At 47.4% G+C, this 26,982-nt stretch overlaps 1 protein-coding gene across 3 annotated transcripts in view; it reads right to left on the bottom strand.

Moving 5' to 3' along the window:
* Positions 1-23,155, bottom strand: part of LOC142049403 (homer protein homolog 1-like) — a 126,960-nt gene extending 103,805 nt beyond the window's left edge. For all 3 annotated transcript variants that reach the window (XM_075077097.1, XM_075077098.1, XM_075077099.1), the window contains exons 1-2: positions 22,331-23,155; positions 11,440-11,596 (exon numbers count right to left, since the gene is read on the bottom strand). In XM_075077097.1, the coding sequence (XP_074933198.1) occupies positions 11,440-11,596; positions 22,331-22,335 (162 nt within the window). In that variant the 5' untranslated portion in view covers positions 22,336-23,155. The remainder of the gene's footprint in view (positions 1-11,439; positions 11,597-22,330) is intronic.
* Between the last annotated feature and the right edge of the window lie 3,827 nt (positions 23,156-26,982).

Here is a 26,982-nt window from a genome sequence, read left to right as displayed (position 1 = left end):
CCTTTAAAGAAGATGTTACATATCGCCCAGGAAAATGGACAACTATGGAGAAAGGCATCCAGTATCTAAGGGAATTAGCTGTGTTTGAGATGATTTATGGTGACCTGGACGATCAACGGTCATCCCAAGATCCAGATGAAGCCGAGTGCACACGACCCACGTGGCGGAAGTTTGTACGGAGCGCACCATCTTTGCATGCAAACTCATTGGCAGTGATGTCCTGGAAAGATGACGAGACACCAATGGTGGCAGAGGTGATTGATAGACTCCAGGATTACGACACAAATATCTCTTCCTCGCTCGTCTCTGCTGTGGAGAAACTATCCCAAGAGGTCCAGCAACTCAAAGAAGATCTGTCCTACTCCCCACCTCGACAGAGTAGTGTCTCAGCTGTTAGGAATAAGCATCCTTTGGCTCAAAGAAGGGGATACACACCACGGGCCACCCTATGGTTCTACCTGCGTGACCACGGAGAGGACATGATGAGGTGGGATGGCAAGCCTACTTCGACCCTACATACACGAGTGCATGAACTGCAAGGAAGAACAGTCACTCAGGGAGGCTCTCCCAGGAAAGCTGCTGCTCCAGTTTCCAGCGAGCAATTCCCCAGACAGAGGAGTAGAAGCGCAGATTTTATTTCTAAGTGTAATAGAGGGACTCCTGATTCACATTTACAGGAAGTGAGTTGTGACTGCCATGATCAGGACTAGAGGGGCCCTGCCTCCAGCTGGGTGGAGGAAAGGGATAACCGGGTTTACTGGACTGTGTGGATCCGATGGCCTGGCACGTCCGACCCACAGGAGTATAAAGCTTTAGTGGACGCCGGCGCACAGTGCACCTTAATGCCATCAAACTATATAGGGGCAGAACCCATCAGCATTGCTGGAGTGACAGGGGGATCCCAAGAGCTAACTGTATTGGAGGCCGAAGTGAGCCTAACTGGCAATGAGTGGCAGAAGCATCCCATTGTGACTGGCCCAGAGGCTCCGTGCATCCTTGGCATAGACTACCTCAGGAGAGGGTATTTCAAGGACCCAAAAGGTTACAAGTGGGCTTCTGGTGTAGCTGCCTTGGAGACGGAGGACACTGAACAGCTGTCTACCTTGCCTGGTCTCTCAAAGAACCCTTCTGTGGTGGGGTTGCTGAAGGTCGAAGAACAACAGGTGCCAATCGCCACCACAACAGTGCACCGGCGGCAATATCGCACCAACAGAGACTCTCTGATCCCCATCCATGGGCTCATTCACCAACTGAGGAGCCAAGGAGTGATAAGTAAGACCCACTCACCCTTTAACAGTCCCATATGGCCAGTCCGGAAGTCTAATGGAGAGTGGAGACTAACAGTAGACTATCATGGCCTGAATGAAGTCAGTACACCATTGAGTGCTGCTGTGCCAGACATGCTAGAACTTCAATACAAACTGGAGTCAAAGGCAGCCAAGTGGTATGCCACAACTGATATCGCTAATGCATTCTTCTCAATCCCTCTGGCAGCAGAGTGCAGGCCACAGTTTGCTTTCACATGGAGGGGTGTCCAGTACACCTGGAATTGACTGCCCCAGGCGTGGAAACACAGTCCTACCATTTGCCATGGACTGACTCAGACTGTACTGGAAAAGGGAGAAGCTCCAGAACACCTTCAATACATTGATGACATCATTGTGTGGGGCAACACAGCGGAAGAAGTTTTTGAGAAAGGAAAGAAAATAGTCCCAATCCTTATGAAAGCTGGTTTTGCCATAAAACAAAGGAAGGTCAAGGGACCTGCATGAGAAATCCAGTTCTTAGGAATCAAATGGCAAGATGGACGTTGTCAGATCCCAATGGATGTGATCAACAAAATAGCAGCCGTGTCTCCACCAACTAGCAAAAAGGAAACACAAGCTTTCTTGGGCGTTGTGGGTTTTTGGAGAATGCATATTCCAAATTACAGTCTGATCGTAAGCCCTCTCTATCAAGTGACCCAGAAAAAGAATGATTTCAAATGGGGCCCTGAGCAACGACAAGCCTTTGAACAGATTGAACGAGAAATAGTTCATGCAGTAGCCCTTGGGCCAGTCCAGGCAGGACAAGATGTAAAAAATGTGCTCTACACTGCAGCCGGGGAGAATGGTCCTACCTGGAGCCTCTGGCAGAAAGCGCATGGGGAGACCCGAGGTCGACCCCTAGGGTTTTGGAGTCGTGGATACAGAGGGTCCGAAGCCCGCTATACTCCAACTGAAAAAGAGATATTGGCAGCATATGAAGGGGTCCGAGCTGCTTCAGAAGTGGTTGGTACTGAAGCACAGTTGCTCCTGGCACCCCGACTGCCAGTGCTGGGCTGGATGTTCAAAGGAAACATCCCCTCTACACACCATGCAACTGATGCTACGTGGAGTAAATGGGTCACACTGATCACCCAGCGGGCTTGAGTAGGAAACCCCAGTCGCCCAGGAATCTTGGAAGTGATTATGGACTGGCCAGAAGGCAAAGATTTTGGATTATCACCAAAGGAGGAGGCGACACATGCTGAAGAAGCCCCACTGTATAACAAACTGCCAGAAGATGAGAAGCAGTATGCCCTGTTCACTGATGGGTCCTGTCGCCTTGTGGGAAAGCACCGGAGATGGAAGGCTGCTGTATGGAGTCCTACACGACAAGTAGCAGAAACTGCTGAAGGAGAAGGTGAATCGAGCCAGTTTGCAGAGGTAAAGGCCATCCAGCTGGCCTTAGACATTGCTGAATGGGAAAAGTGGCCAGTGCTCTATCTCTATACTGACTCCTGGATGGTGGCAAATGCCTTGTGGGGCTGGCTGCAGCAATGGAAGCAAAGCAACTGGCAGCGCAGAGGCAAACCCATCTGGGCTGCCGCATTGTGGCAAGATATTGCTGCCCGGGTAGAGAAACTGGTTGTTAAGGTATGGCATGTGGATGCTCACGTCCCCAAGAGTCGAGCCACTGAAGAACATCGAAACAACCAGCAGGTAGATCAGGCTGCTAAGATTGAAGTGGCTGAGGTGGATCTGGACTGGCAGCATAAGGGTGAACTATTTCTAGCTCGGTGGGCCCATGACACCTCAGGCCATCAAGGGAGAGATGCAACATACAGATGGGCTCGTGATCGAGGGGTGGACTTGACTATGGATATTATTTCACAGGTTATCCACGAATGTGACACATGCGCTGCAATCAAGCAAGCGAAGCAGGTAAAGCCTCTGTGGTATGGGGGACGATGGCTGAAATATAAATATGGGGAGGCCTGGCAAATTGACTATATCACACTCCCACAGACCCGCCAAGGCAAGCACCATGTGCTTACAATGGTAGAAACAACGACCGGCTGGCTGGAAACATATTCTGTCCCACACGCCACTGCCCGGAACACTATCCTGGGTCTTGAGAAACAAGTCCTGTGGCGACATGGCACCCCAGAGTGGATTGAGTCAGACAATGGGACTCATTTCCGAAATAGCCTCATAGACACCTGGGCCAAAGAGCATGGCATTGAGTGGGTGTATCACATCCCCTATCACGCACCAGCCTCTGGGAAAATTGAACGGTACAGTGGACTGTTAAAAACTACACTGAGAGCAATGGGGGGTGGAACTTTCAAGCACTGGGATACACATTTAGGAAAAGTCACGTGGTTAGTCAACACGAGGGGATCTGCCAACCGAGCTGGCCCTGCCCAGTCAGAAATCCTACATACTGCGGAAGGGGATAGAGTCCCTGTAGTGCACACAAAAAGTATGCTGGGCAAAACAGTCTGAGTTATTCCTGCCTCCGGCAAAGGCAAACCCATTCGTGGGATTGCTTTTGCTCGAGGACCTGGGTGCACTTGGTGGGTGATGCGGGAGGATGGAGAAATCCGATGTGTGTCTCAAGGGGATTTGATTTTGGGTGAAAACAGTCAATGAACTGAATGGCACAATGTAAACTGCTATATAATAAATACTGTGTGTCACCTCTGTGTTGTATCAATGATATCAGAGTACGAGCCTCCCGACCCATGGAAGATCAACTATGAAACAAGCCGTGCAGCAGTGATGGAACGATGACTGACTCGGTATGCAGCAACCCAATGCCACACACCATCTCTCTCACCCTGAAAGACTGATACGACAGATGGAGCCCAGAGTCATGGACTGGGTGAACTCAATGGACATTTTAATGGACATTTTACAGGGAAGGTCCATGAACTAAGGGAATGATGTCTGTGTATTATGTTAAAGGATGGGAAGGGGAGGGGTGGTGGTTGGTACGGTTGTATTGGATTGTATGGGACCTGGGCATGGTGTAAATGGTATGGAATAAGGGGTGGAGAATGTGCTGGTTTTGGCTGAGAAGGGGTTAATTCTCCTCACTGTGGGGGTCGGCTACCTTTCCAGCTTCCCACGCTCTGCCGCGTGGCAGGGGGGCTGGGAGGGGCAGGGCCATGGTGAAGGCGGCTGACCCCGACTGGCCAATGGCAGGTTCATTCCATACCATGTGACACCATGACCAGTACATTGGGGGGGGCAGTGGCAGCACGGAGGCGGCGCGGCGTCGGGTCGGCGAGCGGCTGCGGCGCGTGCAGTTTGTTTCGGCGGTTCGTTCCCCCTCTCCCCTCCCCCTCCCCCGGGGCTTTGCGCCTCTCGTTGTTCTCCTTTACATTGCATTTCTACTGTTGTTTCTTTTAATTTTAATTATTAAACTGTTCTTATCCCAACCCACGAGTGTTACCCTTCTGATTCTCTCCCCCATCTACCGGTGGGGGAGTGAGCGAGCAACTGTGTGGGGCTGAGCTGCCGGCTAAACCACGACACCTGCCTTTTGCCATTAATGTATTTTAAAAAAGCCCTTCTTATTGCCCTTCACAGTACTGGCCAGCTTCAACTCAAATTGAGCTTTGGCTGCATGAATTTCCTCCCTGCAGTGGCAAACAGCATCCCTATAGTCCTCCCATGTTGCATGACCTTGCTTCCACTGGCCATATACTTTCTTTTTTCTCCTTATTTCTAGAAGATCATCCCTGGTCAGCCAAGCTGGCCTTTTGCCTTGCCTGCTTGACTTCCTACTTTTTGGGATTGCCTGCTCCTGTGCTTTTAGGAGTTGGTACTTAAAAAGCGACCCGCACTGATGGACCCCGGCACCTTCAAAAGCTTTTTCCCAGGGGACCTTACTAAGAAGTTCCCTGAGCAACCTGAAGTCTGCTCTCCTCATGTCCAGAGTTGAGGTGTTGCCGGCAGCTTTCCTGCTGTCACCATAGATTTTGAAATTGACTGTTTCATGGTCACTGTGGCCAAGGCGGCCCCTGATCTCCACTTCACCCATGAGGCCCTCTCTGTTAATAAGCAACAAGTCAAGGGAGGCACCCTTCCTGGTCAGTTCCCTTAGTACCTGTACCAAGAAGTTGTCATCCAGATGGTTTAGGAACCTTCTGGACCTGTTTGTCCCAGCCATGTGGTATTCCCAGTTGACATCTGGCAAGTTGAAGTCCCCCATAAGGACAAGGGCAGATGACTTAGAGGCATTCCTTAGTTCCTTAAAGAATAGCTCATCGGTGTCATCCTCCTGGCTGGGTGGCCTATAGTAGACTCCCATGACAACATCTGCTTTATTTGCCTGTCCTTTAATCCTTACCCAGAGGCTCTCAACTGTGCCATTGCCAACTGCAAGCTCCGTGCATTCCAGCTCCTCTGCTACACACAGTGCCATTCCTCCCGCCTTGCCTGCCCTGCCTATCTCTCCTAAAGAGCTCGTAACCCTCCATCATGGCACACCGGTCACAGGACTTGTCCCACCAGGTTTCACTTATGCCAATGATGTCATACCTCTGGGAATGGGCCAAGGCTTCCAGCTCCTCTTGCTTGTTCCTCATGCTGCACACATTTGTGTAGAAACACTTAAAGTGTGGCTCCTTGTGCCCACTGCCACATGTAGCAAGCTGAGGAGTCTCACTAGCATGCAGCTCCTCCAACTTTGGTGTGTCTACCCGTTGCCTGTCACTGACTAGCTTGGTACTGCCCCTTTCTCCCTTCCAATCTAGTTTAAAGCCCTGTCAATCAGCCCTGCTAGCTCCTGAGCAGAAAGCCTTTTTCCCCAGTTTATCTTCCCCCCAGCCACGGTCTTCCCACACAGGGCTCCAGGAGTCCCAGGATCTATCATCAGTGTTAATGACAAAGATGAAGGCGGCATTAAACGTCTCTGCTTTGTCTACATCCCTATTTGTGAGGTGACGGACTTCATCAAGTAATGGGCCAATGCTATCTCTGATCCTCCTTTTGCTGTTAAAATATTTTTTAAAAGCTCTTTTTGTTGTCCTTCATAGCGCTGGCCAGCTTGAACTCTAATCGAGCTTTGGCCATACAAATTTTCTCCCTATGGTGGCAAACAGCATCTCTGTAGTCCTCCCATGTCACCTGTCCTTGCTTCCAATGTCCATACACTTTCCTTTTCCGCCTATGTTCTAGGAGACCACTGCTCAGCCAAGCTGGCCTTCTGCCCTGTTTGCTTGACTTCTGACACTTTGGAATTGCCTGCTCCTGTGCTCTTAAGAGATGGCTCTTAAAAAATGACCAGCATTCCTGGACCCCAATACCTTCAGAAGCAGATTCCATGGGGACTTTATTAACTAGTTCCTTCAGCAGCCTGAAGTATGCTCTCCCACATCCAGGGTCAAAGTTTTGCTGGCAGTTTTTCTCCTGCCACCAATGATTTGAAACTCAGCTACTTCATGGTCACTGTGACCAAGACAGCCACCAATCACCACTTTGCCCACAAGTCCCTCTCTGTTTACAAACAAGACCTGTGCTTACAGGCCTTACTTAAAACCTATATTAGCATTAAAAAGATTATCACTGTGTGACTAATTTATTTTACAACAGTCATTAAAATGTAAAGATCATCTATTACAATAACACTGATGGGGGACTTTACTCAGAAATAATTTATACAAGGCTCATGGAACCTACAGACTGAAAAAATCACTCTCTTCCTGAGCCTTCTCTTGTTTTAGATGCGCACAAATTATTGGGTTTTTTCCCAATCTTGCACCTGTGAAAACATTATCAGAGAGTTAACTAGTACTGCAGGAACTACACTACTTAATCTCCTTTCTTTTCTCAGTGACTGCCAGAGACTGAATGGAAAAGACAGCAGGATTCTGGGAATAATCTTAGTCTGTCTGTCTGCAATGTTACTGGGGAAATAATGGTGGCTTCCTTCCATGACCTAGGAGAAAGAAGTACTAAAACACATTTTTCCAAGGAGATATAAAATGACTATATAACTATATAACTGAAAGCCTTAGCTCAATGTTGTCATGTCATATTGCATAAGAGATTTTATTTTTCAGGTTTTCTCTTGATTCCTAGAGCAGTAGGAGAAAAAGCCTTTTCCCCTTCTGAGAAAGTTGCATCCCATCAGATGTCAGCAGACCTGGTGTTGCATATATCACCCCGTGATCAAAAAAGCCGAAATTCCACCAATGACACCAGACTCAGAGCCACGTGTTGATCAGCTGGACCTGCCTTTTCCATTCAGTATTCTTCCCTGATACTGAGAGGATGGAGGAAAATACTATCTGAGCACTTGATCCTTCAACCATCCACCCCAAGGCTCTGAAATCCCTTTTGATAGCCTTTGGTCTTCTCCTTGCTACCTCTTCTCTGCCAACATGGAGAGCCAATAGCAGATAATAGTCTGAAAAGCTTACCAGACTAGGGAGTTTCCTAGCAACATCTCTTACCCTGGCCCCAGGAAGACAGCAGACGTCCCTGGGGGTTGGGTCCAATCAGCATATCAGACCCTCAGTTCCCCTCAGACGGGAGTCACCTATGACAACTACCCTTCTTTTTTTCTTAGCATGAGTGGTTGTGATGCAGGCAGTGGGCTGCCTAGACGACCACTCCATCCCAGAAGGACCTTCATCCACATCATCAGTTGTCTGTCCTTCCAATTCCAGGGCCTCATACCTATTGTGTATGGGCACCATGGAAGGTGAGGCAGGCTGAGAGTAGATTCACCTACCACCCTGAGCAGTAACCTGCTATTTTCATCAAGATCTCCTTGACACGGGCGACAGGGATCCAGATACTGTATGTGACTATAAAATATGGCCTGTACACTGAACACCTTATGGTCCTAGAATGTTTTCCAGAGTCAAGTTAGAGGGAGATGCATCATTTCTTGTGCCAGCTATTTTAAAAGGAGACAGTAGCTTCATAAAACAATATTACACAGAATGTAGAAAGAATAAGCAGAACTTGTTTCTATAGGACCTATCTCAGCTCAATCTGGCTGATAGACCCACTGATACAGAATAAGGGGGGGGGAACCAACCAACCAAATAGAAAAACCCTCTCTCAAAATAGACCAAAGATCTCCACAAGCAAATTCAATTGGTAACCTGCAATGTATGGTAGCATCTCTCAGAGATGAGTTAAGATCACATCTTAAAAATGTTGGGACTTTTTTTGGTTTGTTTTGTTTTCAAGAAGAAAGATTTAATGATGTTCAGACAATCAGTACAGAGGTTAATTTTATCCAGAATCCTACTGGAACCTAATGACCTAAAGAGGGGGAAGGGTGTGGAGCAGAAATGGGATTATCACTAATATAAATTATCAAGTATATCTCTCTCAAACTTTCCTTACTGCAGTCTAAGTGGACATGTGCATGAGTTGCCATCACTTACTGGCTTACTGCTCAGCACCTGAGCCACTGTAACTGAGCAGCCACATGCACATCATTCTCTCCAACATACAAACCCACAGGGTGCTGTAAACCCCACCAGCACAGAGGTTTAGAAGTAAACCTAGTTGAATCATAATCTATTCCCCCCGAGGGAGGGGCACGAGAGCTGTGTTGTGGTTTAGCTGGCAACTCAGCCCCACACAGCCACTCACTCACTCCCCCACCACTGGGATGGGGGAGAGAATGGGAAGGGTAAAAGTGAGGAAGCTCGTGGGTTGAGATAAGAACAGTTTAATAATGGAAATAAAACAACAACAACAGTAATGCAATGAAAAGGAAAATAACGAGAGAGAGAGGCAAAACCCAAGGGGGGAGGGGAATGAACAACCAAAACAAACAGCACATGACACAGCTGCTCACCACCCACAGACACAACACTGCCAGTCCCCAAGCCACAACCACCTCCCCCATGGGCCAACTCCCCCAGTTAATATACTGGTCATGGCATCACATGGTACGGAATGAATAGCCCATTGGCCAGTTGGGGTCAGCTGTCTTGGCTGTGGCCCTGCCCCTCCCAGCCTCTTGCCCACCTGGCAGAGCATGGGAAGCTGGAAAGGTCACTGATTACTAAGGCGCTACTTAGCGACACTTAGCCACTACTTAACAACAACTAAAGCATCAATGTGCCATTGGCACTTTACCAGCTACAGTGAAGGGAATTAACTCTGTCTCAGCCAAAACCAGCACAAGCTGCAAAACCAATATGGCTCAGCAAGCACTTTTGGCGGCTGGCGACATGTAATTTTGAGACGTTTTCAATGTAAAATTTGTTGTAAAAGAAAAGCACAAAAACATCTTTATTCTGTTTCATTTCAAAACTCAAAACTGGAGAATTGATTTGTATAGCTTTTTCTCCTTTGCAAATTCAATGCTTTTGTCTGACCAGTCAATAATGTAAGGCATTGCAATCTCAGATGTCAGTAGTGTTACTGACACCCAACTGTATGCCGTACAGCAGAGAGACTCTGGATGCATTCTGAACTTAAGAATACTTTTTATTTATAGTTAGCCCTTTGTACATACTGTGTTATGTATGTGCAGACATGTTAAAAAACATGGGGCTATAATTAAAAAAAAATTCTCTGGGAATTACGCTTAAAACCTCCTAAAAATTATATGGGCCTCCCTGTTATTCACCTGTATATGTTTCAGAGCAATGTTGTGATGCCTAAAACAATGGCTCTTGCTTAATCATGATTGGGATCCTAGATCTTAGACATATAACACTTGGTTGAAAACATTATTAGGATTGTAGCGATCACAGAGAGAGTAAATAAAAGTGATAGATTACATTATCAATATACCTTGCCAATAGTACTGCAAGTGCAAAGGAAATGCTGCAATAGACAAAAGAGCAAACCAATAGATGAACAACTGCTTGACAGTGCAACTCAGCAGCCACTTTTCAAGAGTTGCAGCTTTGGACAAAGGCAGAGGAACCCCAGTGGATATCAGAATAAGGATTTCTGTAAACTGTGCAGATCAGTTAAGATGCTACAGATTACAACTAATAGTCTTGATTTCATACAGCATCTAGTCCCAATCCCAAAGTATTTTATGAACCGTCACACAAAAGGTATTTGAATTGTTTGACAGAATGAAAAATCATTTGAAGGAGTGCTGAGAAGGTAAGAAACAGTCAGAGTTAAACTTGGAAAAATTTTGGAAGGCTTTGATACCAGTCTCAGTCACCTAAAGTAGTAACATATAGAGACCTTTTTGACAGAAAATTCCTATATACTTCTGTATGATAGAAACTCTCCTTCCTCATTTAAAACAGCAATACTCTGGATTTAGCAAAGAAAAAAAGAAAAAAAAAAAGGCAGAGTAATTTTTTTCAGCTTTCAATAAATAGCCAAGAAATCTCTGAATACTGCTGTGCTCTAATAAATTATTTTAGTTCCAAACATCATGAACTGACACATCTCCATAAGTTGCAAATTAAAGTCTCTTGAAAGGATTATAGCTTTTGATTACACTCTGTGTATCTTTAATGCCTTTATTGCAGAGATTTCTGACATGCCATTTGTAAAGTTCCTGGTTTTATACCCACTTGGGGTAGAACCTAAGGAACAGTCAAATATTTTCGCCGAGTCTTCCAAATTAATGTCTTAGACAAGGTTTCTTACAACAGCAGCTCAACACATTACCTTTCCTAATTAAAAAAAAAAAAAGAAAGAAAAACACCCCCAAAATAATCCAAACCCAATCCAGCTGAGTTTTGATAAAAGCTTACCATGGAGAGCTTTATTAGGAGGGAATCATCATGTTGTCTACAGCAAAAATTGGAAGATTATGTAACAGACAAGGATTTACTAAGTGATTATGGGCACTAAACAGGTGTCCTTCATAATGCTGAAGCAAATGATATTGATAACATCATTGAATGTGGAGATGAAAACAGGTTACTGTAACACTATTCGTACTTTTTAGTGCATCTCACAGGGAATGCCTTTTTAGACTGCTCAAAATATTAACTAAGTAACAGGTCATCGCTTAAATTCAGCGATAGAATTATCAAAGTAAATATGAATGCATGGAAAATAGTATTTTCCAATAAACACTTAAAATATGTAATGAAGCAATGTAACCATTTTAGCACATCAGTAATCTGTTACTCAGATAATGACAAAAACATCTGATAAGATACATGAAGGACATCAGACTGGAAAATAAATACAAAAGTCAATCAGCAAGCAAGTTCTCCAAAATAAAGCTTACCTTTGAGCCATCCAAACTGATTATCCTATAGACATTTCTTGTGCTGTCATAGAAGTAGGACACAGTAACAGCATGCTTGCTGGTGGGAACCCAGTTCTTCTTAGTGTTTGGGTCAATCTGGAAGACATGAGCTCGGGTGCTGAAGATGGGTTGTTCCCTGAAGTATAGAGAGTAAAAGTCATGAATCTGATTTGTACATAATATTGTTGCACACAAGTTATCTGCTAGTTGTGCCCACTGTGATGCACACATTTCACTTTGCATGATAAATTTTTCCTACAAACTTCTGTATGTGTTGCTGCATAGAGCAGATAAATGCATTAATATACATATGCAAGCAAAATGCAAGCCTTCTAAAGCAAAAATCAGCACCCAGCTGTAGAGTCAGATAAAGACAGCCATCTCTAAATATAGATTCAGCCCTGTCCCATCACCTTCCCAGCCCTCACCCTCCATCTATCCCTTTAAACTAACCGGCATCCAATATATGTGTAACTTCATCTCATTACACTGCACTTTGCAGAATGTGTACTACTTCAAACCCCCATCTTCTCAAAAATCTTTTAATACTGATTATTCTAATCAATCTTAGGCCATAATCTGAAACTGAACTGGCTGATTCAACGCAATTATTCTAAAACTAACTTTAATTAGGGTCAGGAACATGTTTTGTGAAACCCTCAGTCTTTGGAGCTTCACATCTGAACGTTTTCATAGCAACACTAAATATGTATAACATACATGATTCAAAGTTAACTGCTTAGCAAATAAAATTATGTAAGGTAAAAAAAATTACTGTACTTCAGAATATACAATTTAATTTTCCCTGTGATCATTACCAATACATATAATATTGCATCGAAATCTAAAAATATTTTAGTATCACTAAGATGGTTGGCAGTTTAAATTTAGCTACATTTTACTGACAAATAGATTGCTGTATTCTTCAGGGAATGCTGCCATCAAATCCCAAAGATATTAAATACCAGAATTTTAAGTTGAGTTTAACTTTGTAGGTTTTTGAACTCTTTTGTTTTCTCCCATTTTCAGGATGTGAAGAAACATATCCTTTGTCCCTGCCCTCATCTCCCTTTAAGTAAGCGGTAAGTTCTTAATACATTTTTCTGCCCAAAAATAAAAGCAATAGAAAAAAAAATAGGATTTGGGGTACTCATAGTCAAAGGGTTTCAATCTGGCCTCATTACAAAGGGGTACATGTGAATTTTCAGAAATATCTCTACTGCTTGGCAGTGAGATCAGCCAAGACCAGTTGCTTTCAGCAGCAGAATCATATTACTCATCTAAGAGTTAAGGCTCCTTGAAGCCCATCTGCCAGAAGATGTGGTGTTCTCCTATGCTGGATGTTAGAAGTGATACAGAACAGACCAAAGCAAGCACCATTTCAGTGAAAGCTAAAGGAGGAGGAAGGTAGGCCAGGGGAATCAATGCATGTGCTAGTCCTCCATACAAACATCACTGTACCCTCAGCACCAACTCATCTTCTAAATCACCAAGCTATAGGAGGCTGGGTAGCTGTTTTCGTGACCCAATCCCTTGCACAAACACAAAGGTTATGCAAAGGTGACTTTTATAGCCCTTTTGTTTAACATAACCTTTACACTAATTCTTATCACTCTTTTGAATCTCTACAATTACTTCTTCAGTCATACCTTAACTTTAGTTCTTGTCTTCAGTATTAGATCCATTTTCCATTTACCTCCCAATTAAGCATACCCAAATGTAATTTGATGCATATTACCATAGTGCAACCGGTTCCTTAACTCTGGAAAGATAAAGAGCCCATCAAAACAAAAGTCTTAGAAGCCTGACAATTATTTGGATGAAGATTGACATTAGAAGGAGAAAATAAAGGCTCTGACCACATTAACTAAGAAGACAAAAGAACTGAATCCAAATCATAGATGTGTGGTTAATGAATACACATTTAACCAGAAATGCTATTCATTTCTGTCACAGTACATTATATCACACAACTGAAGCTTTCAACATACCACAGGTTAGGATTTTCATATGTAAAAGGCAGGCAAAAACTATACAACTAAAGCAAGTGGGAGTGTCAGTAAAAGTCCAATTGTTCAGCCTTGAGTTACTGCTTTCCTGTACTGTCAGCACAAAAATCTTCTATAGCCCCAGCTAAATATTCTCAGTTTGATGAGATGGCCTGCATATGCCTGCTGATTGCTCAGCACTGTTTTGCAAAGTCAAACCAGAGAACTTTGCAGGGCTCATATGTGTTTCTGGTACAGACATTACAGTTAGGTACAGAACAGCATTAATAAAGCTTACCTGCACTTTTTTTATCACTTCTGATAAACTAGAGTTACAGTCTTTTCTTTCCATGTTTTAACTGAAACTACAGCTTTGCTGAATAACTGGCTGTCTATACTCTGTGGAAAAAAAACATAGCCCTCTTCATTAAACTAGTTGGAGAAATCATGATTTTGACAAATACTGGGGACACAGTAGCGGTAACGGTAAGAGTCGCAGCTGAGTATGGGTCGATGAGGAAAAGGAGGGTTCCCAGAACCATGAGAACCTGCGGACGTGCAGAGAGACCCCACGGGAGCCGGTAGATCCCGCGAGCGGGACTGATGCAGCGGGGGCGTAGCCAGAAGCAACCGTGGAAAATTTAAACAGCCCCCAGGGAGCGTGAGCAATCAGGAGTGCCGCAACCAGCATGGGCAAGCAGAGTGCAGTGCGGCAGTTCCCACACGAGCTGCGACCCACTTAGAAGGAGCTGTGAACAGCAGGAGCCATGGTATCCACCCAGCAAAGAGCTGTGCCCTCAGTGTCCCTCACGGCCCCTCCAGCAGCAAAAAGTGACCCAGCCACACATACAGAGCCTTCGAGGCAACATGCAGCTTTCCAGGTGCGAGGCTACAGGGTGTGTCTGAGTATCAGGCCAGTATCTGATGACAGCAGTGAGCTCACTTGTGGGAGATGCACCCAGGTAAAGGAGATGCTCAGCCTGGTAACAGAGCTTTGGGAGGAGGTGTCCAGGATGACACCTTGGTATGCTATGGTATAAGGGGTGAAGAATGTGCTGGTTTTGGCTGGGATAGAGTTAATTCTCTTCACTGTAGCAGCAGTGGCAGCAATATCGCACCAACCGAGACTTAATATATACTTAGTGTTAGGTTTTGGGCATATTATTTTCGTTTGGCTAAGGTTAGAAAGCAATTTAAGAATATCAACCAGAGATCTGCCCCAAGACTTGACAGTTATGAGTGGCAGGGTATGTGGGATAGCATGGGCAAATACCTAGGGCAGTGGGCACCCCCAGTGTTTTGGAGCTTTACCACTGTTTCTACGGAGCGCACCATCCTTGTATGAAAACTCATTGGCAGTAATGTCCTGGAGAGAGGATGAAGCACCAGCAGTGGCGGATGTCATTGATAAACTCCGGGGTTATGAAGCAAATAACTCTTCCTCGCTCATCTCTGCTGTGGAGAAACGATCCTGAGAGGTCCAGCAACTCAAAGAAGATATGTCCTACTCCCCACATCTACGGAGTAGCGTCTCAGCTGTTAGGAATAAGCGTCCTTTGGCTCAAAGGAGAGGATAGGCACCACCCTATGGTTCTACCTGTGTGACCACGGAGAGGATATGATGAGGTGGGATGGCAAACCTACCTCGACAATAGAGGCACGGGTACGTGAACTGCAAAGAAGAACAATCAATCAGGGAGGCTCTTGCAGGAAAGCTGCTGCTCCAGTTTCCAGTAAGCAATTCCCCAGAGAGAGGAGCAGAAGCGCTGATTTTATTTCTGACCTTAACAGAGACACTTGTGATTCATATCTACAGGAAGAGAGTAACGAATACTATGACCAGGAATAGAGGGGCCCTGCCTCCAGCCGAGTGGAGGAAAAGGATAACCGGGTTTATTGGACTGTATGGATCCGATGGCCTGGCATATCTGACCCACAGGAGTATAAAGCTTTAGTGGACACCAGCGCACAGTGCACCTTAATGCTATCAAACTATATAGGGGCAGAACCCATCAGCATTGCTGGAGTGACAGGGGGATCCCAAGAGCTAACTGTATTGGAGGCCGAAGTGAGCCTCACTGGGAATGAGTGGCAAAAGCACCCCATTGTGACTGGCCCAGAGGCTCCGTGCATCCTTGGCATAGACTGTCTCAGGAGAGGGTATTTCAAGGAGCCAAAAGGGTACAGGTGGGCTTTTGGTGTAGCTGCCTTGGTGATGGAGGAAATTAAACAGCTGTCTACCTTGCCTGGCCTCTCGAAGGACCCTTCTGTTGTGGGGTTGCTGAAGGTCAAAGAACAACAGGTGCCGATCGCCAACACAACAGTGCACCGGCGGCAATATCCCACCAACCGAGACTCTCTGATTCCCATCCATGAGCTCATTCATCAACTGGAGAGCCAAGGAGTCATCAGTAAGACCCACTCACCCTTTAACAGTCCCATATAGCCAGTGCGGAAGTCTAATGGAGAGGGGGGACTAACAGTAGACTGTCGTGGCCTAAATGAAGTCACTCCACTGCTGAGTTCTGCCGTGCCAGACATGCTAGAGCTTCAATACGAACTGGAGTCAAAGGCGGCCAAGTGGTATGCCACAACTGATATTGATAATGCATTCTTCTCCATCCCTCTGGCAGCAGAGTGCAGGCCACAGTTTGCTTTCACATGGAGGGGTGTCCAGTACACCTAGAATTGACTGCCCCAGGGGTGGAAACACACTCCTACCATTTGCCATGGACTGACTCAGACTGTACTGGAACAGGGAGAAGCTCCAGAACACCTTCAATACATTGATGACATCATTGTGTGGGGCAACACAGCAGAAGTTTTTGAGAAAGAAAATATTCCAAATCCTTCTGAAAGCTGGTTTTGCCATAAAACAAAGGAAGGTCAAGGGACCTGCACAAGAGATCCAGTTTTTAGGAATCAAATGGCAAGATGGACGTTGTCAGATCCCAATGGATGTGATCAACAAAATAGCAGCCATGTCTCCACCAACTAGCAAAGAGGAAACACAAGCTTTTTTAATTGGTGTGGGTTTTTGGAGAATGCATATTCCAAATTACAGTCTGATTGTAAGCCCTCTCTATCAAGTGACCTGGAAGAAGAATGAGTTCAAATGGGGCCCTGAGCAACAACAGGCCTTTGAACAGATTAAACAGGAAATAGTTCATGCAGTAGCCCTTGGGCCAGTCCGGGCAGGAAAAGGTTGTAAAGAATGTGCTGTACACTGCAGCTGGGGAGAATGGTCCTACCTGGAGCCTCTGGCAGAGAGCACCAGGGGAGACCCGAGGTCAACCGCTAGGATTTTGGAGTCGGGGATACAGAGGGTCCGAAGCCCGCTATACTCCAACTGAAAAGATATATTGGCAGCATATGAAGGGGTTCGAGCTGCTCCAGAAGTGGTTGGTACTGAAGCACAGCTGCTCCTGGCACCCCGACTGCCAGTGCTGGGCTGGATGTTCAAAGGAAACGTCCCCTCTACACACCATGCAACTGATGCTACATGGAGTAAATGGGTCACACTGATCACCCAGCAGGCTCGGGTAGGAAACCCCAGTCGTCCAGGAATCTTGGAAGTGATCATGGACTGGCCAGAAGGCAAAGACTTTGGATTATCACCAGAGGAGGAGGTGACACATGCTGAAGAAGCCCCACTTTATAACAAGCTATCAGAAGATTAAAAGCAGTATGCCCTGTTCACTGATGGGTCCTGTCACCTTGTGGGAAAGCACCGGAGATGGAAGGCTGCTGTATGGAGTCCTATACGACAAGTGGCAGAAATTGCTGAAGGAGAAGGTGAATCGAGCCAGTTTGCAGAGCTAAAGGCCATCCAGCTGGCCTTAGACATTGCTGAATGGGAAAAGTGGCCAGTGCTCTATCTCTATACTGACTCCTGGATGGTGGCAAATGCCTTGTGGGGCTGGCTGCAGCAATGGAAGCAGAGCAACTGGTAGCGCAGAGGCAAACCCATCTGGGCTGCCACATTGTGGCAAGATATTGCTGCCCAGGTAGAGAACCTGGTTGTAAAGGTAAGTCATGTGGATGCTCACGTCCCCAAGAGTCGGGCCACTGAAGAACATCGAAACAACTAGCAGGTGGATCAGGCTGCCAAGATTGAAGTGGCTGAGGTGGATCTGGACTGGCAACATAAGGGTGAATTATTTCTAGCTCGGTGGGCCCATGACACCTCAGGCCATCAAAGGAGGGATGCAACATAGGGATGGGCTCATGATCAAGGGGTGTACTTGACCATGGATGCTATTGTGCAGGCTATCCACGAAGGTGAAATGTGCACTGAAATTAAGCAAGCGAAGCGGGTAAAGCCTCTGTGGTATGGGGGACGATGGCTGAAATATAAATATGGGGAGGCCTGGCAAATTGACTATATTACACTCCCACAAACCTGCCAAGGCAAGTGCCATGGGCTTACAATGGCGGAAGCAATCACCGGCTGGCTGGAAACATATCCTGTACCCCATGCTACTGCCCAGAACACTATCCCGAGTCTCAAAGAACAAGTCCTGTGGCGACATGGCACCCCAGAGAGAATTGAGTCAGACAATAGGACTCACTTCCGAAACAACCTCATAGACACCCTGGGCCAAAGAGCATGGCATTGAGTGGGTGTATCACATCCCTTATCACGCACCAGCCTCTGGGAAGATTGAATGGTACAATGGACTGTTAAAAGCTACACTGAGAGCAATGGGGGTTGGAACATTTAAACACTGGGATATACATTTAGCAAAAGCCATCTGGTTAGTCAACACGAGGGGATCTGCCAGGCAAGCTAGCCCTGCCCAATCACAACCCTTCCATACTATGGAAGGGGATAGAGTCCCTGTAATGCACATAAAAAATATGTTGGGCAAAACAGTCTGAGTTATTCCTGCCTCAGGCAAAGGCAAACCCACTGGTGGGATTGCTTTTGCTTGAGGACCTGGGTGCACTTGGTGGGTGATGCGGGAGGATGGAGGAGTCCAGTGTGTACCTCATGGGAATCTGATTTTGGGTGAAAACAGCCAATGAACGGAAAGGCATAATGCAAGCTGCTACATAATATTTTATGTCATCTCTTCCGTGGTTGCTATATGCCCTGTCAATGATATCAATGTACCAATCTCCCGATTCATGGAGGATGAACTTTGATGAAACAAGCGAAGTGCAGCAGTGGTGGAACAAAGACTGACTTGGTCTGCAGCAACCCAACGCCACACACACCATCTCTCCCGCCCTGAAAGACTGATAAGACAAATGGAGCCTGGAGTCGTGGACTGGGTGAACTCAATAGGCGTTTTTTATGGACATTTTAGAGGGAAGGTCCATAGACTAATAGAACCATGTCTATGTATGGTTCTATATGTCTAGACTAATAGAACCATGTCAAAGGATGGGAAGGGGAGGGGTGGTGGTTGGTAAGGTTGTATTGGATGATATGGGACCTGGGCATGGTGTAAATGGTATGGAATAAGGGGTGGAGAATGTGCTGGTTTTGGCTGGGTAGCTGATAAAGTGCCAATGGCACATTGATGCTTTAGTTGTTGTTAAATAGTGGCTAAGTGTCGCTAAGTAGCACCTTAGTAATCAGTGACCTTTCTAGCTTCCCATGCTCTGCCAGGTGGGCAAGAGGCTGGGAGGGGCAGGGCCACAGCCAAGACAGCTGACCCCAACTGGCCAATGGGCTATTCATTCCGTACCATGTGATGCCATGACCAGTATATTAACTGGGGGAGTTGGCCCATGGAGGAGGTGGTTGTGGCTTGGGGACTGGCAGTGTTGTGTCTGTGGGTGGTGAGCAGCTGTGTCATGTGCTGTTTGTTTTGGTTGTTCATTCCCCTTCCCCCCTTGGGTTTTGCCTCTCTCTCTCGTTATTTTCCTTTTCATTGCATTACTGTTGTTGTTGTTTTATTTCAATTATTAAACTGTTCTTATCTCAACCCACGAGCTTCCTCACTTTTACCCTTCCCATTCTCTCCCCCATCCCAGTGGTGGGGGAGTGAGTGAGTGGCTGTGTGGGGCTGAGTTGCCGGCTAAACCACAACACAGCTCTCGTGCCCCTCCCTCGGGGGGAATAGATTATGATTCAACTAGGTTTACTTCTAAACCTCTGTGCTGGTGGGGTTTACAGCACCCTGTGGGTTTGTATATTGGAGAGAATGATGTGCATGTGGCTGCTCAGTTACAGTGGCTCAGGTGCTGAGCAGTAAGCCAGTAAGTGATGGCAACTCACGCACATGTCCACTTAGACTGCAGTAAGGAAAGTTTGAGAGAGATATACTTGATAATTTATATTAGTGATAATCCCATTTCTGCTCCACACCCTTCCCCCTCTTTAGGTCATTAGGTTCCAGTAGGATTCTGGATAAAATTAACCTCTGTACTGATTGTCTGAACATCATTAAACCTTTCTTCTTGAAAACAAAACAAACCAAAAAAAGTCCCAACATTTTTAAGATGTGATCTTAACTCATCTCTGAGAGATGCTACCATACATTGCAGGTTGCCAATTGAATTTGCTTGTGGAGATCTTTGGTCTATTTTGAGAGAGAGGGTTTTTCTGTTAGTGCAGTGGTGATGGAACAAGGACTGACTTCAGTGTGCAACAGTCCAACAGCCCGCACACCACCTCTCTGAAAGAATCATACAATAGATTGAACCCAAAGTCATGGACTAAATTAACTCAATGGTCAGTTCATGGACATTTTACAGGGGCAGGCCACAGACTAGGGGAATAATAATTGAAATCTGTATATTCAATTAAAGGATGAGAAGGCGGGTAGGCATTATTGAAATTGTATTGAATAATATGGGACCTGAGCATGACGTAAATGACATAGAATAAGGGGTGGATACTGTCATGGTTTTAGCTGGAACAGACTTAATTTTCTTTACTGTAGCTGGCATAGTGCTGTGCTTTGGACTTAGTATGAGAACAATGTTGAGATAAACATCAGTGTTTTTGGTTGTTGCTGGGTAGTGCTTGTACTAGTCAAGGACTTTTCTAGATTCCCATGCTCTGCCGGGTGCACAGCTAAGAGAGCAGATTCAAACTGGCCAAAGGGATATTCCATATCATTTAATGTCATGCCCAGTATGTTAACTGGGAGGGGCTGGCCGGGGGAGGGAAGCAGCGATCTCAGCTCAGGGATGGGCAGTGTTGGTCATTGGGTGGTGAGCAGTTGTATCATTTGTGTTTTCTGGTTTTTTCCCTTTTCATTATATTATCATTATTGTTATTACTATAATCATCATCATTATTATTGTAATTATTAAACTGTGCTTATCTCAACCCACAAGTTGTTTGGTTTTTTTGCTTTTGCTCTTCCGATTCTCTCCCCTATCTCACAGGGGTAGGGGGAGTGAGCGAGCGGCTGCGTGGTGTTTAATTGCTGACTGAGGCTGAACCACAACAAGAAGCTACCACACTAAAACACTAGCAGTACTGGATGTAATGAAATAGAGGAATTAAGGAATTTATTTTTTTTTAAGTCAGGTTTTTGTTTTCAGAAGTGCTCAATTTAATTCTGGAGAAAGTACAAAGTTTACTCCTCTTCAACAGTTCTCTGTACTTGTAATATGATACATTTAACTGACATATCTACAAACACAATACTGATTTTAAATAAAGGAGATGTTTTCCATTATTTGAATTTTAAAAGCTACATAATTTTGTGTCTGCTTATCAGTTTTAAGTATATATCCCCAAAACACTATAACATTATTTAGCCTTTTGGCAGGTTTTTGAAACACACAATCACTTTCTTGATTAGACAGCTGCAAGCTTGGGTTTATTCTGTTTGGGATTTTTTTTCCTCTCAAATGGAAGGAAAGACAACAGGAAAACAAAAGCTAGCCTAAGAAGTCATTCCTTCCTACATCTTGTACAGCAAGCCCCAGTGACTAGGACAAAGCCAAGGACACAGCTGTTATCACCCTACATGCAAGGAAGTTAATATATTGGAGAATTCCAAGTGTCCTTAATGGCTTGATGAAAGAGACACTTTTAAACTTCCATATTACTATATCCATTTCACATTCCTGAATAACCAAAGTACAAATGACATGAATTACAACTTTATACTCTGAACTATGCCATAAAGTCTTAGAAAACCAGCTTCTTCTTAATGCATTAAAAGTCTGCCTCCACCTTGCAGTTAGTCAAATCATACTGGGTTTCTGTCACTTTTGAATACGGATGAGTTTCCATTCTATTCAGAAATTATCAGGCAAGCACAAGGTTTATTTTTTTGTCTCACTATACAATTTCCTAAGAATACAGCTGTGGAAAGCCTTCACAGGTATCTATATAACTTTTATAGCTACTAAATTAAAATGAACCTGATCACATCTAAAGATTTTATTCCTTCTAATTTCTTTAAAGCCTCAAGTGAATGTCCCAATTTACTTAGGGGACCTGCTATAAAGCAGATTTCTCTAGAGCCTTCTTCACTATATTGGGAAATTCACACTTTATTTTATATCCTCTGAAGACTCCAGAAGAGTTAAAACGAGCCTTCGCCACTCTTAAGTTTCACCATATCACACTGAGCTTAAAGCAGTCGTTTTCAGGACTGACCACCCTTAAAAGACATGGGGAAGGTCCTCATGGTGGGGATCCGGAAGCCAAGGCGGCTCTTCCAGCGATCCGATGTGGCTACGGCGGAGGCAAAACCCTGCAGATCACGGGGCGCCCCGCTTTTCTTTCATCAGGTTGATGCACAGCATTGATTGCAGCAGGATTCCTGCTTCTTATGCACCCAACCAATAAAACCACTCGCCTCCATGCGCATTCAGCAGCGCCCGCTTGAACATCAACAGCTCGAGCGGGCAGCCGCTTCCACCCTGCCCCGGCACCGTCCCAGCGGCATCCACGACATCCTTACCCCATGGCGACCGGCGGTGCCGCGTCTCTGGGGCTCTCCTCGCCGCAACGGCAGCTCTGCAGCCCCGTGGCGGCGGCAGTCCGCTGGCTGGACTCGCCGCGCCGCCAGCTCGCAGCTGCCAGGCCGAGCGGAGCCGCCCGCGCGCTAGGGAGCGCCCCCCGCGGGCCGGGCTCCCATGGCCGCCGGCCCCGCCAGGCGCCCGCAGGCAGCGGCTCCGGCCCTTGGACAGACGGCAGCGGCGGCTCCGGGGGCGGACGGATCCCCTCCTGCGGACGGGAAGACTTTCGCCTTCTCCGCGAGGGGCTGGCGCCAGCTTCGGCGCTTCTCGCCGTCAGGTAAGCGGCCGCCGAACGCTCCGTGCGACTCAGTGGCGGAGCGGGATAGGCCAGGCGGTGCGCGCAGGGCTCCACGCCACCGCTCCTCCTAGCGCCCCCTCCAGTAGCGGGGGGGGCACCAATGCATTCTCCCGAGGACGCAGAGCGAGCCGCGGCACCGGCGCTGGCATCGGGCTTCCGGCGTGCGGCGGCCGACGCGTCCCCCGCGGGCACCGGGGCGCCGCGCTCCCTCGATCCGCCCACCCCCGGCTGCAGAGATGCGGAGCGCCGCTCCTCCTTCCCGCGGCGGCGAGTCCGCTCCTCGTCGTCACGCCTTCTGTGGCGGGCGGGCGGGCATCGTGCTGGGCGCGCGGCGGGTCGGTCACTGCCAGCGGGAGGGGCCGCCGAGCCCGCGCGCTCAGCCCAGTCGGTGGGACGGAGGGAGGGAGCGAGCTCCGCGTCAGGTAGTACACAGCTGCTCCGGCGTCCTCGAGCCGCTGCCTGGGCTCGCCCGCCTCCTCATGGTGGGCAGGCGCAGCCGCCACGCCTGCAGCCCACACCTCGTCCCACCCCTCCCAAGGGCAGGGCAGGGCCCTACAGTCCACCGCACACGCCACCACAAGCAGCCAGCTTACTACTGCTAGCGACAACACCTACTGACTCTGCCTCCATCCTCCACCTGGGGAACTTTAAATAGCACACGTCACCGCGCTCCCCCATGCACCGATGTCACTAGGATGCAGGGGATGATGTCAGAGTGACCCAGGCCGCCGGAAGCGCTTTTATAACAGGGAATGGCGGCGGGGGGGAGGGTTCGGGGCCCGCCGCGGCGCGGCTGCCTCCGTGCACCTCTCCGGGACGCCAGCGCCGCCCGGACCGCCTTCTCCCGCCACCGCCCCCTGCGGCGCCGTCTCCATGGTGCCGCGGAAGCAGCGGTGCGCCCTGCCGATCGGCGAGGAGAGTTGGGTGTGAGCTCCTGCGCCCGAGAGCCACGGGTGAAGATGGCGCGAAGCCCGCCGTGGAAGGCGGCTGCGACAGCTTTCTAGCCCTCTGCCCCGGGCGTGGGAAGGGCAGGGTGTCCGACTCCAAAGACAGCTGGTTCCGTGTCTGAAACACATGCCTGCATCCCCCCTGCTTTGCAAACACTTCAAACTCGACAGCGTTACTGGCTAAACAGGAAAGCAACAGCAGACATTCTAAATTGCTAAAAATATGTAGATTCCAGCACATCCATGTGTCGCAGTTTAACCGCAGCTAGCAACCAAGCACCACACAGTCGCTCGCTCACTCCCCCCCTCGGTGGGAGAGCGGAGAGAATAGGAAGAGTAAAAGTGAGAAAATCGTGGGTTGAGATAAGAACAGTTTAATAACTGAACTGAAATAAAATAAAGTAAAATAGTAGTATTAACTACCTACTAAAAGTAATAGTAATAATAATAATATACAGAGTAAGTGATGCGCAATGCAATTGCTCACCACCTGCCAAACAATGCCCAGCCGGTCCCTGAACAGCGATCACTGCCCCCCGGTCAACTCCCCTCAGCTTATATACTGAGCATGACGTCATATGGTATGGAATATCCCTTTGGCCAGTTGGGGTCAGCTGTCCCAGCTGTGTCCCCTCCCGGCTTCTTGTGCACCTCCTTGCTGGCAAATCATGGGAAGCTGAAAAGTCCTTGACTAGCGTAAGCACTACTTAGCAACAACTAAAACATCAGTGTCTGTGGAATAATCGCTGGAGGTGACTTAGAAATTAAAATTATGTTTTTAGAAAAGGTACAGCATGGAAGAGGCTTTCAAGGTGAAGTGCAGCTGACGTGAGGAATCCATTCCACGGAAGTTCCCTAGTAACCTTAGATGTCAGCAGCGCCAGGAGAACTTGGCGTACTGACTCTAAGAGGAGTTGTCTGGAGGGTGGAGCGGTGTGGAGGCATCGCAGCCAGGCTCTGTGATAAATGGGAACTCGAGGTACCATGGAGCTGGTACACTGCATATTTGCTACCCTGGGCCAACAGTCCATCATACTTTTGACAAGATGCTGTCCTTTTGGTGAACTTTGCTCATTATAATATCATTATAATACCAACACACACCTCCATCCCAAAAGCTACACGCCTCTAAGGTGCAACCACCCCTCACTGGGCATGTGCTTTGAACTTTTCTAGTCTACACCTTTAAAAGCAAAGTGAGGAAATTTTACACCAATCATAATAAAGGCATGTATGACCAGAGTCACTCAAGCTCCACCTGAAAGGTGAAAAATAGTATAAAACAGTTTAAGAGAAAGAGGGTGTTGGGGAAGATACCACTCCGACTTCTGGGACCAGTTGACCGCCTGAGCCTCTCTTCCCCCCCACTGGGATGCCTTTGGGTAAGATTCGAACGCTTGGTTATAACAAGTGCTTCCCCGGGAAAACTTAGAAACCGCTATATAGGGTCACTTTAAATCTCTAATATATTAGAGTTGCTTAAATCTCTAAGGCATTGGAGTCACACTGTAAATCTCCAATACATTAGAGTCACTTCATATTTGTTTAGCATACTTGTAGCCTAGCAGTGTTACTCATATTCTTGGTATTTATGTGTGCCTTGTAACCAGCAAATTTATCACCAGTAATCCAAAGAACCCGTGTCTTTGTTGCTTTAATAAATTGCACTATTCATTAATCTAGCCATGATAGTTCTCATTGAACGCAACCGGCCTTGTAATGTTAAATTGGGCATCTGCCAAATTAGTTACTAACAACAAATACTCTGATAAGTGGAGCAGATCATCTTGAATACCATTACACAGCACGTGCAGGACAACCAGGGGATCGGGCTCAGCCAGCAGGGGTTTATGAAAGGGAGGTCCTGCTTCACTAACCTGGTCTCCTTCTTTGATAAGGTGACTCGATTAGTGGATGAGGGGAAGGCTGTGGACGTTGTCTACTTGGACTTTAGTAAGGCCTTTGACACTGTCTCCCACAGCATTCTCCTGGTGAAGCTGGCTGCTCACAGCTTGGACAAGCGCACTCTGCGCTGGTTTAAAAACTGGCTGGACGGCCGAGGCCAGAGAGTGGTGGTGAATGGAGTCAAATCCAGTTGGCGGCCAGTCACGAGCAGGGTTCCCCAGGGCTCAGTGTTGGGGCCGGTCCTGTTCAATATCTTCATTGATGATCTGGATGAAGGGATTGAGTGCACCCTGAGTAAGTTTGCAGATGACACCAAGCTGGGTCGGGAGTGTCGATCTGCTGGAGGGCAGGAAGGCCCTACAGAGGGACCTGGACAGGCTGGATCGTTGGGCCGGAGCCAACGGTATGAGATTCAACAAGGCCAACTGCCGGGTCCTGCACTTTGGTCACAACAACACCATGCAATGCTACAGGCTTTGGGAGGAGTGGCTGGAGAGCTGCCTGGAGGAAAAGGACCTGGGGGTGTTGGTTGACAGTCGCCTGAACATGAGCCAGCAGCGTGCTCAGGCAGCCAAGAAGGCCAATGGCATCCTGGCTTGTATCAGGAATAGTGTGGCCAGCAGGAGCAGGGAGGTGATAGTGCCCCTGTACGCGGCACTGGTGAGGCCTCACCTCGAGTACTGTGTTCAGTTTTGGGCCCCTCACTACAAGAAGGACGTCGAGGTGCTGGAGTGTGTCCAGAGAAGGGCAATGAAGCTGGTGAAGGGTCTAGAGAACAAGTCTTATGAGGAGCGGCTGAAGGAATTGAGATTGTTTAGCCTGGAGAAGAGGATGCTGGGGAGACCTTATCGCTCTCTACAACTACCTGAAAGGAGGTTGTAGCGAGGCGGGGGTGTTGTGGTTTAGCGGCAGCTCAGCCCCACACAGTCGCTCGCTCACTCCCCCACCGGTAGATGGGGGAGAGAATCAGAAGGGTAACGCTCGTGGGTTGGGATAAGAACAGTTTAATAATTAAAATTAAAAGAAACAACAGTAGAAATGCAATGTAAAGGAGAACAACGAGAGGCGCAAAGCCCCGGGGGAGGGGGGAAGGGAGGGGAGGGGAGAGGGGGAATGAACCGCCGAAACAAACCGCACGCGCCGCAGCCGCTCGCCGCCCGCCGACCCGACGCCGCGCCGCCCCCGCGCTGCCACTGCCCCGCCTCAATATACTGGCCATGGTGTCACATGGTATGGAATGAACCTGCCATTGGCCAGTCGGGGTCAGCCGCCCCCACCATGGCCCTGCCCCTCCCAGCCCCCCCCCCGCCACGCGGCAGAGCGCGGGAAGCTGGAAAGGTAGCCGACCCCCACAGTGAGGAGAATTAACCCCTTCTCAGCCAAAACCAGCACAGGGGGTTGGTCTCTTCTCCCTAGTAACAAGCGATAGGACGAGAGGAAATGG

This window comes from Phalacrocorax aristotelis, chromosome W (assembly GCF_949628215.1).
Source record: "Phalacrocorax aristotelis chromosome W, bGulAri2.1, whole genome shotgun sequence".
Classification (NCBI taxonomy): Eukaryota; Metazoa; Chordata; class Aves; order Suliformes; family Phalacrocoracidae; genus Phalacrocorax; species Phalacrocorax aristotelis.
The sequence above is the reverse complement of the archived record's forward strand: the minus strand, read 5'-3'. Positions and strand labels throughout refer to the sequence as shown.